Genomic DNA, 15,737 nt, shown 5'->3' with positions numbered 1-15,737 from the left:
TCCATCTTTCCTCCTTCCACCTTCCTCCCATCTCTCCATCTTCCATCTTGCCGCCTCCCCCTGACTTCAGCCTTCCACCCTTCCACCTTCCCATCCCTCTCCATTTTCCCCATCCCTCCATCTTCCTCCATCCCTTTATCTCCCATCCTTCCACCTCCTTCCCATCCCTACACATTCCCTCCCCGCCTCTCCCTCCTTCTCCTTCTCCTCCTCCTCTTCGTCGTCGTCCTCCTCCTCCCCCCGTCCCCCCCGCGCCGCCGCCTCCTCCTCCTCCTCCTCCTCCTCCTCCCCCGCCCGGTACCGCATTGCCGTAGTGCGGGGGGGCCGCTGCATTGCGCTGCCGCCGTCGATAGGTGGGCCCCTCCCGCGGAGATAAAGCCGGCGGAGCCCAAGCCGGCAGCCTCTGGCCGCCCCGACCGCCGCCCCGGTAAGAGCTGCGGGACCCCGGCGGGATGGGGGGGACAGCGGGGATGCGGGGGGGGTGCCCTGCCCCAGGGGCTGCGGGGCATCAGTGCCCCCCTCCCCTGTGTGGGTGCTGTTCAGGTACCCCCGGGAGGGAAAGGATGGGGCTGGACCATTCCTTCATCCCGCAGGTGCGTCCTTGCCGCAGGTGGGGAATAGCACGCAAGCCGTGGTGCTTCGGGACGTGAAAATCCTTCTAGATGTCGTGCATGAGGAGGAAAACCTGATAATCCCCCCCTCAGCTCCCCCCTCCCCTCCCCCCACCCTGCCTTTAGAATCAGAACCCTCGAATGATTTGGGTCGGAAGGACCTTAAAGATCATCTCCTTCCAACCCCCTGGACATGGGCAGGGATGCCTTTAGCGCCTTGGGGAAGGAATAAAAAAAATATTTCCCCAATTCCCAAGGCGATCCTGCATCTCCCCCCGTGTGCCAGGGGTCTGCAGGGGAGGGAGGGACCCGCACCCAAGACTGGGAGCTCCGGGACCGAGCATCTCAGTGGAGCCGCAAAATGGCCAGATCGGGGCTGGCAGGGCTCAAGGGCAGGAGGGACGGGGCAGCCGCCGCTCCTGCTGCCCAGGGAAGCTTCTCGCTGGGAATGTTCCCACCCGCATGACTGAGTCGCTATTAGAGCAGCAAACTCCTCCTGACCTCCTTTACTTCTACGGGCAGATTCGTGAAATTGGATTTTTTTAGACGTCAGATTAAAGCTCCTAATTGTGCCCGGTTTGTGTGCGGCTGCAGAGCCATGGCAACGCCGGGAGATGCCAGGACAGCTCCCCGGATATATCCGTTTGCGTTTTTAGCCTCCTCCCTCTGTTCCATCCAGCAAAATATAATAACCCCCACCCCTCCAAATGCAGGCTCAGAGGAGCCCTGGGCAGCCCCGCTGTACCAGCCCTGCTCGGGGCAGCAGGCGAGGGCTATTTTTGTCCGCCCCGCTTTGCAGACACTCTGTTGTCACCTGAACTGTGTGCCCAGCTGGGGAGCGGTGGGGGCAGCCCGGGAGGACGGGCACCCTCGGCTCCTCCCAGGGCACGCAGCAGATGCCCTCGGGTTTGGAAAGAGCGAGAAGAGCATCCCTGAGCGTCGGGAAGGTTTTCCAGGAGGGAAGGGCACCTTCGAAGCATCGATGACGTAGCGCTGGGAGCTGGGGGTCTCCGAGGCGGAGGGCAAGATGCCGATAAACACACGGAGTCTTGCCGAGACTTGGAGGCTGGACATGGCAGCCCGAAATAGCCCGGCTGGCCTCCTCGAGGGCACGCTGGCTCTGACCCAGAGCTGCCAGACGAGGCCGGGCACCCCCGGGCGCATGGTCCAGCGAGAAGGTGGGGCGAGGGGAGGACATCCTTTCCCCAAGGTTTGGGAAGGGGCTGGCACATAGGGGGGCTCATTTTGACTCTCCTGACTCTTTTCCCCTCGCAGCCTCCCCCCCCAAAAAAGGCAGCTGCGTTCCCACCGCCCTCCCCAGCGCCGCCCGCCCCGGCCAGCCCCGCGTAGCCCAGCAGCAGCATGGGGAAGGAGAAGACGCACATCAACATCGTCGTCATCGGGCATGTGGACTCTGGGAAATCCACCACCACCGGGCACCTCATCTACAAATGCGGGGGCATCGACAAACGGACCATTGAGAAATTTGAGAAGGAGGCTGCCGAGGTGAGGAGCCCGCCCCCGCCCCGCGTTCCCACCCGCGGGGATGCTCCGCGCTGATCCCCGCCAGCATCCCGCGGGCAATATTCCCCTTCTGCTGGTGCTGCCCTTCTCTTGCATTGCATTTCTCCCTTTGTTCCCATCTGTTTCTCTCCCTCTGCGCCCCCGAGTCCTCCCGACTTTCTCTGGCCTTGGGAAATGAGGCCATTTGGGCGCTGGCCACCCTCTTTTTCCGGAGCTGGGGGACTCCCTGCTGCCGGCTGTTAATGAGGGCAGGAGCACGCCGAGGTCTACAAGATGCAGTAATCACTAGGATTCTGGAAAAGCCACAAATCATGATGCTTCAAGGCATGAAATTCCTTCTAAATATGGTGTGTGAGAGGGGAAAACCTGATAATCCCTCCCTGCATGGGTCAGGGCTGCCTGAATTTCACTCTGAAGCATCAGTTTCCAGCGCCTGCTGGAGGCAAGGTGCAGCATCAGCTGGACCACTCATTTGATGCAGTTGAAAAACCTCATTCCCGTTTTCCTCAGGCAGGTGGTCTGGTGTGTAGTGTGACTGGCAGCCTATGATACAGAAATCTGGCTGGAAATCCGAACATTGAAGTTAAATTCTTTTGTTTGACCCTTGCAGTGGTGTCATTTATAACAATTTTATCGTGCATGCATTTAGAAGCTGCCACACAGCAAAGCACCACCTGATACCTGTAATGTGGCAAGCTTCAAGATTAAAGAGGAAAAAACAGTCTTGGGAAGAAAAATGTCAATTGGGAGTGCTGGGAATGATGATGATGGTAAATTCTAGAGAAGTGGGTGAGCCAGGAACAGCCTGGCTGTGTTATCCATAGGGCAGCTCCTGTCACTCAGAAGATGGCTTGTCGTCATCGCTCTGGGAATGCAGATATCCCTCCTTTTTTTTTTTCCCCATTTTTTTTTTCTGGTCGAAATCTCACATTTAATTGAAAAAAAAAAGAGATTTACAGAGCTGCTACTTTTGATTTCACATTTTTCTGTCCGTCTGCCTTAACCTTTTTCATTTGCCGATAGCATCTGAGCTAAATCCCTTATTTTCCTGCCTCACTTTCAGCCCTTTTTTTTGCATCCTTAAGCCAAAGAGCCTCTTCCTTCATACAGAATTATCCCTGTCCCCTGGTTTAAAATGATTGCTGATATCCTTCCACAAATTCCCCCACCTTTACCTACAAGATCAGATAAGGCATGGTGAGGATATTGTCGATGTGATTGCAGTGATTTTAATTGAACAGGCACTTTCACTGCCTTGCCAGGATCCGCGGGCACCGGAGGCTGCTATTAATAGCCTATTGACTGAGCTTACAGACTCCATTTTCTGATGCAGGGCTGGGGAAGGGTTTGCTTCCATTAGGTGGCATTCACAGGAAATGGAGGCCTGCATGCACCCAAAAGGCCAACAAAAAAACCCCAGGGTCTGTTATTTTATTTAAGAAAAAAGAGTGAGGATTTCTCTCTTCTTTTTTTTTTTTTTTTTCCCTTTCAATTCAAGGGCAGAGGTAACAGTATCTCTGAAAGAAGAGTTGTTCTGTTTTTTAAAAAAATTAAATAATCAGTATTTGTGGCCTCCGAATAGAAAGCTGTCCCTCCACTGGGGTTCGATGAGGGAAATTCAGGCTATTTCTGGCACTGAACAGGGAAGGTATTGTGCAGAGCTAGATAATACCCTGGGTTTTTCAACACCAGCCCTGGGTAACTGAATACACCCCATGAAAGGAGGGAAACTGTTTGCTAAATAAAGGATCTCATTTGTCTTCATGTTACGTGTGATGCCGAGCTCTGCGGGGGTCACACACATGATGAGAAGATGGTTATGTGTATGTGGACATGGCTGATGGCAAGAAGGGGCTGATTCCCACTCAGCTGCCATGGGAGAGCCAGGGCTCTGCTCTGTGCCTCAGTTTCCCCATCCAGAAGGGAGGGAGTAGGCTGCTGATGGGGGAGAGGCTGTGGGATGTGCAGATTGACCTCCTGCCCGAGAAGAGCCCATTATTAATGCAATGCACAAATGCACCATTCCCTGCTGTGCCTCCATTTCCAGCAGTGAATGAGCACACTCTGATGACTCCTCCCTGTTTCCTGGGAAGGGGGAGTTTGATGTGAGTGCTGGAAAGGGTTAAACTGGCCCCATCCCTGGAAGTGTTCAAGGCCAAGCTGGATGGAATTTGGAGCAACCTGGTCTAGTAGAAAGTGCCCCTGTCCATGGCAGAGGGATTGGAATGAGACGATCTTTGAGGTCTTTTCCACCCCAAACCATTTAGTGATTCTAAAAACCTCCAAGCTCCTCCTCCACCCCCTTGCTAAATCCAGTGTCAGGAGGATGCTCAGGAGCAGAGACTTGATTCTGGATTTTTCCATGCCAGCGAGAGCTCACAGCTTCCCAGCAGAGATGGGGCATCACCACCTCGACCTGGCCTCCCCTCTGAGGAGGGGAAGTCTTGCCCCTGGCTTTAGGATTTTGCCCTTAATCCTCCGGAGCAAGCTGCAAAGTCATCGCAGCCCTCAGCTGTTATGAAACAGGCTGTCACCATTAATTCCTTGTGCTGGCTGGGAGCAGGGCTGGAGTGTGGGAGATGGAGCAGAGCAGCAGACCAGCCCCTGGGCAGGGTGTGGGCAGGGCAGGTGTGGGTGGGATGCTGTGCTTCCTTTCCTGGGGGGGCTCATCACTGGAGTGTTCAGTACGTGCCATCGGGAAGTGCTTCCCTCTGTCCATGATTGATAATGGGCCAGGAGAAACTGTGATTGCAGGGAAGAGAGGGATGGATGGATGGATGGATGGATGGAAGCAGTGTATCACAGCTCTGACCTTGCCTAACAATAGGAGACCATTAAATCATCTGCAAATGACCTAAATTCCTTTCTCTACCTTAAAACCTCCTTGTATCTGAGGCCAAGAGCTGATGGCTGCAGCCCATTTTAACCCCTTGCTTTGGCCAAGCTCCCCTGACTGCCCCAGCTCACAGTGTGGTCAGCAAGGGTGGGTTTGTCCTGCCCCATCTCCACCTGGGCAGGATCCCAGCTCAGACCGGGAGCATGACCTCCAGGCTGGAGGGAAATCCAGCTCTCCCTGGTGCAGTGACGTCAAAGGGCTCCAGCCCCAAGGAGAAGGCCTCCTAGAAGTGCCACCGTGGTTTTACCAGGGAATGTGCTTTATCACAGGGCATGAAGATTTACTGGAGCTAATCTCCCCCAGCGTGATTTCCTGCATTACAATGTTGGCTGAGATTTTGGCCATTTGGCAACGACAGTTGGTCTGGCTGCAGCTCACAGTAGCTTTTCCTGTGAATTTGCACACTCTGTGGCAAAAATCAATCACGTTTCTATTCTGCTCGTAGCAACCATCTCTCATTTCTTTTAACCCATTCAAGAAATGCACTCATTTCTTTAAACCCATCCCATCCCTGCCGGTTTTGGGCTCACTCGTGTAGCAAAGCCCTTTCCCACTAACCAGCTGCCTCACAGGTCTGAGTCATGGATTAAAATCACAGAATCAGAGAATCATTTAGGTTGGAAATGCCCTCTAAGATCATCAAGCACTGGCAAACCCACCACTAGACCATGTCCCTGTGTGTGCATCTCTGCGAAACCATGAAATAAAATAAATCTCATTAACAGCCATTTTTCAATAACTCCATTAACATTAGGAAATTGGATAAGTATATAAATATCCTCTCAGAGACATTTAGTGTGACAAGAAGCAGCTTTCCATGTTTCTGTACAGGATTTCCCAGCAGCAGTGCAGAACCATGATGGGTGTTTCATGGAGGAGACCCCATGGGCTGCTGCCTCCACATCCTGCCCATCCAGCCCCACTCGCAAATTCACTTCATGGCTCTTCTTCCAGCCTCTCCTGCATCCTGCTGAGGAACATGTTGAGAACAGTATATCCTTTCAGCTGTATTTTTTAGTAAATAGACCACCATTAGATCCTGAATTCAGGCCATTTTACCTTTAAATATTTGCTGTGTGAGCTTGAGAAGTGCCCTGGAGGGTGGGAGGCCATCACCAGTGCTGTGGGCTCACTATTTCTCACTAGTTCTTGCCTCTGTGTTGGCCAGATGGGGAAGGGATCCTTCAAATACGCCTGGGTGCTGGACAAGCTGAAGGCCGAGCGTGAGCGTGGCATCACCATTGACATCTCTCTGTGGAAGTTTGAGACCACCAAGTACTACATCACCATCATTGACGCCCCTGGCCACAGGGACTTCATCAAGAACATGATCACCGGCACCTCCCAGGTGAGGGATGGGGCCCAGGGCATGGGGGGCTGCTGGAGGGGAGAGGCTGGGGCTGTTCACAAGCTCAGGGTCGTGCAGGTGCTGTTGGGGTCGTTTGGGAGGTGGGGAGTTGAGAGAGCAGACATGGAGGAGTGTTCAGCAGGGTCCACCCCAGAGACTGGGTGGCACCAGGGGACCCAGCACGCCATGGTCCTGCACCTCCCTGGGTTCTTTGGGCACAAAGAGGCGATTTCTCCACCCCATTTCCACCCACATGAGAAGGTGGGATGAATGTGGCCTGCCTGGGAGCTGGGATGCTGTGAGCTACAGGCCTTTGTGTGAGGGCATCTCCTCACTATTTTAGCCTCAGCCAGATGAGATATACAAGAGAATTCCACCAATCCCTTAGGTTTTATTGGATAAAGGAGGCTCCACAGATCTTTTCTCCTTCCTTTCCCTCAAACACCTGTCTTTGTCCCACATTATATTGCCAAACCCAATGGCCTACCCTTCCTGAGTAGGGTGGTTTCCCTTCATTGCTTTGTGGGACATTCCTGCATCTCCCTGTGACTGATGGGTGCTGGGTGAACCCCACTGCATGCCCAGTGAGGTACCAGTTGGACTGGGCATGGCTTTCTGCCAAACCCAGGCAGTTTCTGCTGTGTGTTTTGGTACAAAAGCAAATCTAGGGAACACTTTCCATTCCTGGAGTCACACCCATCACCCAGGGAGGTTTTTTTGCAAGACCTCAGTAGGGTTTTAAATAAAACCTTGTCTGTAGATGATCGAGGTGAGGTCCTGTCAGAGTCCAGGAGAGATGCACACTGGTTTCCCACCCACAATGCAGAACCATGTGAGGCTGGAAAGTCTGAAATAGCACAGCTGGCTCAGTTTTAAGGCAGATCAGCAGCTGGCAGCTGCTCAAAGCCCTTGGGGTGTCACCAGGGCTGTGCAGCAATTCTCTTGCTCTCCATCCCCAGGCTGACTGTGCTGTGCTGATCGTGGCTGCCGGTGTGGGTGAATTTGAAGCCGGCATCTCCAAGAACGGGCAGACCCGCGAGCACGCCCTGCTGGCTTACACCCTGGGGGTGAAGCAGCTCATCGTGGGCATCAACAAGATGGATTCCACAGAGCCCCCCTACAGCGAGAAGCGCTACGACGAGATTGTCAAGGAGGTCAGCGCCTACATCAAGAAGATCGGCTACAACCCAGCCACAGTTCCCTTCGTGCCCATCTCGGGCTGGCATGGAGACAACATGCTGGAGCCCTCTCCCAATGTAAGTGTGCCTTGTGTTACACTTCTCCCCCCCACCCTGAGGACCCTGAAGATGAACTCCATGCTCTGCAAGCATTTCATGCACCTGTTGTGCACAAAGGCAGCAGGTGATGTGCCATGGAGCTCTGCTTGGCCCTGGGCAGGATGGATGGGCTCACTGTTCATGGGTGCTGTGCCCAGGCCAGGCACCCAGCAGCTAAACATGAGCATCTTCAGGAGATGATCTGCCTGGCTCTGCTTTTGGGCAGGGATTTGAAGTTTTCGCCTTGTCACAGCTCATGGTGATATTAGAGAAGCAATTGTCACTCTCAGCAGGAGCAGAGGGTGTGTTTTTAGGGCATTGTTTTCTGAGGGGAGTAACACAATCTGGGGTCAGGCTTGGATCAGCTCCCACAGTGCAGCTGGGTCTCAGGTGCTCTATTCCATCAATGCTCTGTGTCACTGCTGTGGCCAAACCTCCTCCTCCAGTGCTGGGTTCTCACTCCTACAAGTGGTGTTTTCTTCAGGAAGTACCAGGTTTCCCATGCCAAAACCACAGTTCCCTACAGTATCCCTTTGAGGCTGATCCTTTTCCAGTTGGTTTTTACTCCCTGTGTGATGGGGATGGTGGGGAGACAAAGGCAGGGTGCTCTGAGTGGGCCTGTGCCATCATTTCATACACCAGCTTAAGAAGGATGGAGGTTTTTGGCAGACAGGCTGCCCATAACTATTCTGACACTGGTTTTGTTGGAGAAAAATCTACCTCAGGGTTAATCTTTTAAAGAAATGATGGGCTGGAAAGTTCTGGCCAGGGGAAGGTCCCTGCTCTCCTGGTGACTTCTGTGTGACCTTGAGCAAGTTGCTCAGATCAGACACCCCAGGAATCTCTTGTGAAACCAGTGGGAAATTTGATGCTTAGGGGGACTTCAGGACATCACCTGTGGGTGAGGGCAGGGCTCTGTGGTGAGTGAGGCAATCCTTGAGTCCAGCAGCAACTGAGGGAGGTCGGGGATCACAGGCCTGAGGAAGGACAGTGCTGCAATGCAAACTCACACAGCCATGAAACACAGCTCCTGCCCTGCACAGGAAAGGCAGCTCTCTTGGGATGGCTTGGAAGGAAGGAATTATTGGGGTGCTTGGGAGATTCCTGTTCCCTGAGGAGCAGAGCTGGGATAAAGGTCAGCCACGGCCATGCCAAACCCAGCCCCGTGGTTCCTGAGTGCCTCAAATCAGGCAGGCTCCAAATGTCAGCAGCTGCTGGGCTGGGAAGATGATCCTGAACCATTCTCCTATAAATAGGCAGCAGAGGGGAGGCACGGAGCAGGAGGGGCTCTGTGACCCCCTTCCTCCAGAGGGGTCTCAGAGCAGGTTCCCAGTGTGATGTGCTGCCTGAGAGAAGGCAGGGCATGAAACAACTCTCTCCTTTGTCCTAAGGAACCAGCTGGCTCCTAGGGAATTGGGAAGAAAACCTGGCCTGGTCTGGAAGAGCGTGAGCTCTTCTGGAGAGGGTTGGGTACAGACTCCTCCTCCTCATATTGCATCATCTCTGTGAGAGCTTAAGCAGGAACCTGGTGTAGATGTCTCTTCTCTCTTTCCTCGCCTGAAAAAGCTCTGATTATTTTCACTTGTAATTTCTGGACAGGTTTCACTGAAGCACAAGGCAGTCAAATGACTTGTCTGTCTGTCAGGGGACTTATCAGAAAGTGGGGATTGGAGCCATGATGTCCCTGCAGCTCCTGTTGCCTCTGAGCAAGGGGGGTGTGGTGGAGCTGGCTCTGTGTGGGAGACTCCAGCCCACAGCCCTGTTGCACAGAATCCCAAGGCCAACTGAAAACATGACAGCTGGGCTGTGCTTCCATCAAAGTTTGGCATTTGAGAGCTTTTTGGGAAGTGGGGTATTCTGTGAAGCAGCTTTGTGATGCTCCAGCTGGCAGAACGGGGCCATTCCAATGTGGTTTGGGAGATTTTCACCCCATGGGATGCTGCAACCCAATCACTCCCAGTATCTGGTGTGGTTGCCTGGGGCTGCAACCTCAACACTGCAGTGTGTGTGTGTGGGGGGGTGTTGAGGTGCTCATGGGCTGGGAAAAACAGGGAAAGGCGACTGCTCTGTAAAATAAACTTTGAGTGTTAAAGAGCTGGAGCTCAGCTGTTATTCTGGGGAGCTAGAGCCTGTCTGCCTGCAGGATTTGGTCAGATCCTGCTTTTGCCATGGGAGTGGTGGAGTAGGAATTACTCTTTGGGGACCAGATTTGGGGAATTCATGACAGAGGTTTTATTTGGGTGGCCATAGGAGGCAGCACAAACCAGGTTTTGCAGGTGCCTTTCACTGCTGAGGTTTTGCAGAGATTTGTTCCCAGAAGGTCTCTAAGTTCATCTTTACCTGATTTTTGGCATGTCAGCAGTCCCCTGGAGAGAGGGACATGGGCAGAGGTTGTTATTTTCCTGTGTGCCAGAGCTGTGTGGGGCAGAGGGAAGGGAGCTGTGGGTACCTGGTGGTCAGCATCCTCGAGAGCAGAGCCTGTGGGCAGGTGGCCACCAGCAGCTGCTGGCACAGGGCCCTGCCTGGCGTTTGGGCCGTGCACCAGCAGGGTGGGGGAAGCTCTGAGTCATCCTGCACTCAGCACGAGGCTCCCTCACTGCCTGGATGCAGCTCCCATTTTGCCAAGCTGTGCCTGGCTCTGGGTCTGGCTGCACAGCCAGAGCTGCAGTGCCCTGGGAAGAACCCACTGCAAGAGTGTCCCCAGGCTCCTCCTGCCACTGCCACCAGGAAAGACAAGTGGTGTCAGATGTGACCTTCTGAAGGGGCTGGCCTGAATGCTTTGGATGCAAGCTGAGTTCCCTGGATGCATGCTTTCCCTCTCTCCTTCCCAAAGCTGGTGCAGATTGCAGGATAGGAAATCAGACTTGGCATAGCCACATCCTGCAAGGATGCCTGTGAAGTTGGGGGCACTTTGGGGTCTTGCTTCACCCCAGCCGCCTCTGCCCACTGCACTGTGCCATTGGTGCTGGTGCTAAGGGAAAAAAGCCACATCCACAAAATGTGTGATGGATTTGGGACACACAGGAAGCATTTGACATTATAATGGGAAAATACTGTCTAACCCTCTCTGTGCAGAGGCAGGGAATGGCCTTGCAGGCTCTGACCTCTGCTTGTTGTGTTAGGGTTGCCTCAGACCCGGGACTAAATTTTTCTTTCCAGCAAGCTCCAAATGTTGCTACAGTTTCCAGATGTGCAGCATCACCCCAGCACTGGTCACTTCCCTGCATTTAACCATGGTGCCTGAGCACATTTCCACCCCTCTCTCCCTCTTTTCTGGGCAATTTTTAGTTTTAAAACCCACTTTAAGGCAGGAGAAGGGAACATCTGTGAAAAGCAATGCTATCTCTTGGCAGCTGGGTTTGCAGCATCCTCCCAACCAGGGTTTAGAATCCAGACCCTGGAGGGATGATAGCAGGAAACGGTGGGGAGAAGCATCTCTCCGGGGCTCGCCTTGGAGAACGCCTTGGTTGAGCACTTTGTAGCTGGTACTTGGCTGCAGACCCCGTGGTCCCTGTGCTGGAGGCAGCATCCCTGGAGGGTGGGATCCAGGCAGCTGGTGCAGTGCCCAGGGGGTGCTGTTGGAAGTGGGGGCTATGAGTTTGCTGGCTTTAACCACTTCCATCCTTTTTCTCCTGTTAATGGATGTGTTGCTTTTTAGAAGAGAGAGAGGGAGATTGAGCAAAGAGGGGCAAATAAGCCTGCAGGGATGGTGGAGTGGAAGGAGCTCCCCAGCACCCTGGTAAAGCCAGGACAGGGCAGGACTGACTTTTTGGATGTTGTCTTTGTGGGACAGCTCTCTGCATTTACCTCTGGGTGCTGAGGAGAGGCACACTCAGGGCATGTTGGAAGTGTTGAAGGTCAGGTTGGATGGGCCTTGGAGCAATCTGGTCTCGTGGAAGGTGTTCCTGCCCATGGCAGAGGGGTGGAACAAGATGGTTGTTAAGGTCCCATCCAATCCAAAGCATCCTGTGATTCCATGGTTCTCTGTTGGTGCTCTCTCCCCAGATGCCTTGGTTCAAGGGCTGGAAGGTGGAGCGCAAAGAAGGCAACGCCAGCGGGGTGTCCCTGCTGGAGGCCCTGGACACCATCCTGCCCCCGACCCGCCCCACAGACAAACCCCTGCGCCTGCCCCTCCAGGATGTCTACAAGATTGGAGGTGAGCCTTACCCCTCCTCTGCCTTAACTGAGTCTTCATGCCACAGAAATTTGGGAATGACATTTCCAGGTTGGGAAACTGGACGGATTTGACTCTTCAAGCCAGAGATAATGTTGGAGAAAAGGGGTGGTAGCTCCAGGGCAAAAACCCCATTTGAGCTTGGGCTGTCTGGGGTGGAGGTCGACATGCCCAAAGGTGCCCAGGGACCAGAGAGGAGCAGCAGCTTTGTGAGCTCTCCCCAAGGGAACACACAATGCCAAAATGGCTGCAAATTTGTGTGTCCCAGAGGTCATGGCTGGCCAGGCATGCTGGAGGCAGCAAAACACATTCTGTGACCCAGGTGAGAGACAAGACCAGCAGGGAGGGCTGCTGCAGCTGGTGCATGGCAGCTTGGCTGTGACCTGTCCAGGCTTCCCAAATGCTGGTGTCCATCACTGGCACCTCCTGCTGCCGAGCTGTGCCAGCCATGTAGGGAGCACCGTGGCTGACGCGTGTCCCCTTCCCTCTGCAGAGGTGATGGGGACACTTTGCTCAGCTATAAATACCCCTCTGTGAGCTCCCTGACCTGCTGGCATAAGTGGACAGCACTGCTGACTCCCTGGCTGCTGGATCAGGCGGGCACAGACTTTTCCAGCTCTTTCCCACCCTTTTCCAAGGACACATGCACTGCAGGGGTTGAACATGGGATTTTAGCTGGGTTTTTAATGCAGGCTGCTGTTGTTTGCTGTGGGCATGAAAGGTGGTAAGCAGGTCTGTTTCCTGCCCTAGCTCAGCTGGGGCAAAGGGATATGGTTTTACTGGGAGGCAAGTCCTTGGGGAGGAGAGACACCTTGGGAAGAGTGGAGTTGGAAGCAGCAGGGTGAATGTGGAGGAGCAGATGGGTCCAGCCAACATCTTCAGTCTCTTTTCAATGTTGTTTTTCTCAATCATTCTTCACATGCCTCCTAAAGGGAATTTTCCCAGAGTCTCTTGATGACACAGGGTGCAAATGATCCCAGTCATTTAATGAGCCACCCTCATTCTCTGTCACAGCTGGTGGTGTGGCCATCAGGGATGTGGACAGTGTTGTTGCACACATGCTGGGATGTCCCAGTCCTCCATGCAGGACATGCCACAGCTGTTCCAGGAGAACTTTTGGGGCATGCAGATTGCTCAGGACTTTATGACTATGGGTCACTTCTTTTTTAAAAAAGAAGTAACCCATAGTCAAAAGCTTTGAATAGGAAGGATGGACTCATAGTGATTATCAAGATTCTGGTGTTGATCTGCTGAAAGCTTGGGGGTTTTGGCAAGGATCAAACATGTCCTTTGGTGGCAACCAATGGAGAAATCTTGCTTTTGCTGAATCCAGGTTCTGGCCCAGGGACATACCAAGCAGACTGAATTTTGCTGCACTCTGTCCCTGTCTCTGCAGGCATTGGCACAGTTCCCGTGGGCCGAGTGGAGACCGGCATCCTGCGGCCTGGCATGGTGGTCACCTTTGCCCCTGTGAACATCACCACTGAGGTGAAATCCGTGGAGATGCACCACGAGGCCCTGAGCGAGGCTCTGCCCGGCGACAACGTCGGCTTCAACGTGAAGAACGTCTCGGTGAAGGACATCCGCCGCGGCAACGTCTGCGGGGACAGCAAGTCCGACCCGCCGCAGGAGGCTGCCCAGTTCACGTCTCAGGTGAGCGTGGTGCCACCACACCTGGCTTGCTGCCATCCCCCAGCTGCCAGCTGTTGGAGAAGATGAAACAGGAAAGCCTTATAAACATGATTGCCTGGCAAAAGATTTTGAGAATATAGAAGCTATAAGCGAGATTGAAATGAAAGCAAGCTTTGAGATCCCTTAGTTACAATAGGAAAACAATGGGAAAACAATAGTATGGCTGGCTGAAGGTAATCCTCTTTTGATGAAACAACACCCTCTGCTTGAAGGCTGGTCCAAGGGTCAGAGCAGACCCTTCCAGCTTGGCAGAAGGGGCCCAAAGAGGAGTTTTTAGGGTTTAAAATGTAGCACAGTATGGTAATGTAGTGATTCTTATAGGCTGTATGTAAATGCTATAGAATTTGTATATTGTACTAGATTGGTTAGTGAGAATCAGAATATTCAACACAGAAGAAGATTTATTGTATTGTAATGGGAACTTTGCTCTCTTACCCCTTTTACTCTCTTATGCTTTTGCTCTCTTACCCTTTTATGCTCTTATCCTCTCATCCTCTCTACCCCTCTCTTGAGCCTGCTCTGAGCTATGGCTGGCAGCTCCCAGCAGAGCCCTGCACCCAGGCCCTTTGCAATAAATCCCAAGTTCCATGACCTGGCTGAACAGATCTCTCATCTCCGTCCATCCCCACCATCCTACGCCCCGACGCTCCTGCAGCCAGCCTTGCCATGACACTGCTCTGTCCCCCAGGTGATCATCCTGAACCACCCTGGCCAGATCAGCGCTGGCTACTCGCCCGTCATCGACTGCCACACCGCACACATCGCCTGCAAGTTCGCCGAGCTGAAGGAGAAGATCGACCGGCGCTCCGGCAAGAAGCTGGAGGACAACCCCAAGTCCCTGAAGTCGGGTGATGCAGCCATCGTGGAGATGATCCCTGGCAAGCCCATGTGTGTGGAGAGCTTCTCCCAGTACCCACCCCTTGGTAAGGGAATGGTGCTTTGGAGGTCTCCTGTGGAGGATTGTGAGGGCTCTGTGGGTGCAGAGCTCACACCAGGCATTCTGAGCTTCTCCCACCTAGATGGGGAGGGAGCTGAGGATGGTTTTTTGCTTCCCCATGTGCTTCTGAGCTGGGTTTCCAAAGGCTGGGTTGCTTCTCTCTGGGAGCAGCAAGACTTTTCCTTTATGGTTACTAAACCATGATAGTTTCTGAGCACAGAAACATTTCCACCTCTCTGCCCTAAAACAACTGGTCAGGAGAAGAAAGAAGGAAGTTTGCTCTGTGGAGGCCACCTTTTAATGCAGGGAAGTGCCATGCTTGAGTTCTAGGACAGTTTGGATTGGAAATGACATTAAAGGCCATCTTGTTCCACCCCCCTGCCATGGGCAGATACACCTCCAACTAGACCAGGCTGATGTTGCACATCTGGAAGTTTAGCAGTGATGGAAGCTTGCAAAGAAGAAATGGGGTTTAAGTTTAAAAAACAGTAATTTGAATAGAGGGGAGCATCAGGACAAGCAAGGGTTGATAGCTCAGGGCTTGTCCCTGCTCCAAGGGCAGGGATAGCACATGGCACCATGAGTAGGGGGATGTAGATCCCACCACCACCCTCCCAAAGAGCCCAGCCTTGGTGTCTCACTGGCATTCCTCCTCTGTCTGTCCCTCAGGCCGCTTCGCTGTCCGTGACATGCGGCAGACTGTGGCCGTGGGCGTCATCAAGAACGTGGAGAAGAAGAGTGGTGGGGCTGGGAAGGTCACCAAGTCTGCCCAGAAGGCCCAGAAGGCTGGCAAATGAATCGTGGGCTCCCAGTGCATCGCGCAGAAACCATCCCTGACACCAGGACGCTGCCACCGACTCCCCCGGGCGCACGTGTGCACATCAGCTTGTAAGAGTTTATATGTCAACGACTGGATGCTCACCATTAAGGTCCAGTGGAAATTCTTTAAAAGGAAAAGCATGTTCCAGCGTTTGTGAGGCTTCATGTTAATTTTACCAATAAAACTGGTACAACATCCACAGTGAAAGAAAAAAAACAAAAAAAATACAAACCAAAACCAGACAAATCCCCCCTCCCTCCCCCCAAAAAACCAAACCAAACCAACCCAAAAGGTGTGGAGCTGTGTGTGTGTGTCTGTTACTGAGAGGGGCTGGGTTGGCTGGGGGTTGTGTAGGCTCACTCAGAGTAGATGGTGGGGATGGGCACAGGAGGGGCTGGGATGGAAATAAGGAGGAAAGAGGACAGCTGGGAGCCCATATTCAGGGTGTCAGCCAGCAC

General features: G+C 53.3%; 1 protein-coding gene across 1 annotated transcript; it reads left to right on the top strand.

The window, feature by feature from the left end:
* Positions 1-310: 310 nt before the first annotated feature.
* EEF1A2 (eukaryotic translation elongation factor 1 alpha 2) lies at positions 311-15,476 on the top strand. Its single transcript, XM_064729731.1, has 8 exons — positions 311-427; positions 1,887-2,117; positions 6,200-6,379; positions 7,339-7,635; positions 11,662-11,812; positions 13,227-13,483; positions 14,211-14,445; positions 15,129-15,476. The coding sequence occupies exons 2-8, from the start codon at positions 1,974-1,976 to the stop codon at positions 15,254-15,256; spliced, it is 1,392 nt and encodes a 463-aa protein (XP_064585801.1). The 5' UTR covers positions 311-427; positions 1,887-1,973; the 3' UTR covers positions 15,257-15,476.
* The last annotated feature ends 261 nt before the right edge of the window (positions 15,477-15,737 follow it).

This window comes from Zonotrichia leucophrys, chromosome 20 (assembly GCF_028769735.1).
Source record: "Zonotrichia leucophrys gambelii isolate GWCS_2022_RI chromosome 20, RI_Zleu_2.0, whole genome shotgun sequence".
In the NCBI taxonomy this organism is placed as follows: Eukaryota; Metazoa; Chordata; class Aves; order Passeriformes; family Passerellidae; genus Zonotrichia; species Zonotrichia leucophrys.
Note: the sequence above shows the minus strand (reverse complement) of the source record. Positions and strands in the feature narration are given on the sequence as shown.

Excerpts from the sequence above, each read along its gene's own strand:
- EEF1A2 (XM_064729731.1), top strand. The coding sequence starts at position 1,974 with ATGGGGAAGGAGAAGACGCACATCAACATCGTCGTCATCGGGCATGTG. Across the intron at positions 7,636-11,661 it reads TGCTGGAGCCCTCTCCCAAT|ATGCCTTGGTTCAAGGGCTG; the intron begins GTAAGTGTGCCT and ends CTCTCTCCCCAG. Across the intron at positions 11,813-13,226 it reads GGATGTCTACAAGATTGGAG|GCATTGGCACAGTTCCCGTG; the intron begins GTGAGCCTTACC and ends CTGTCTCTGCAG.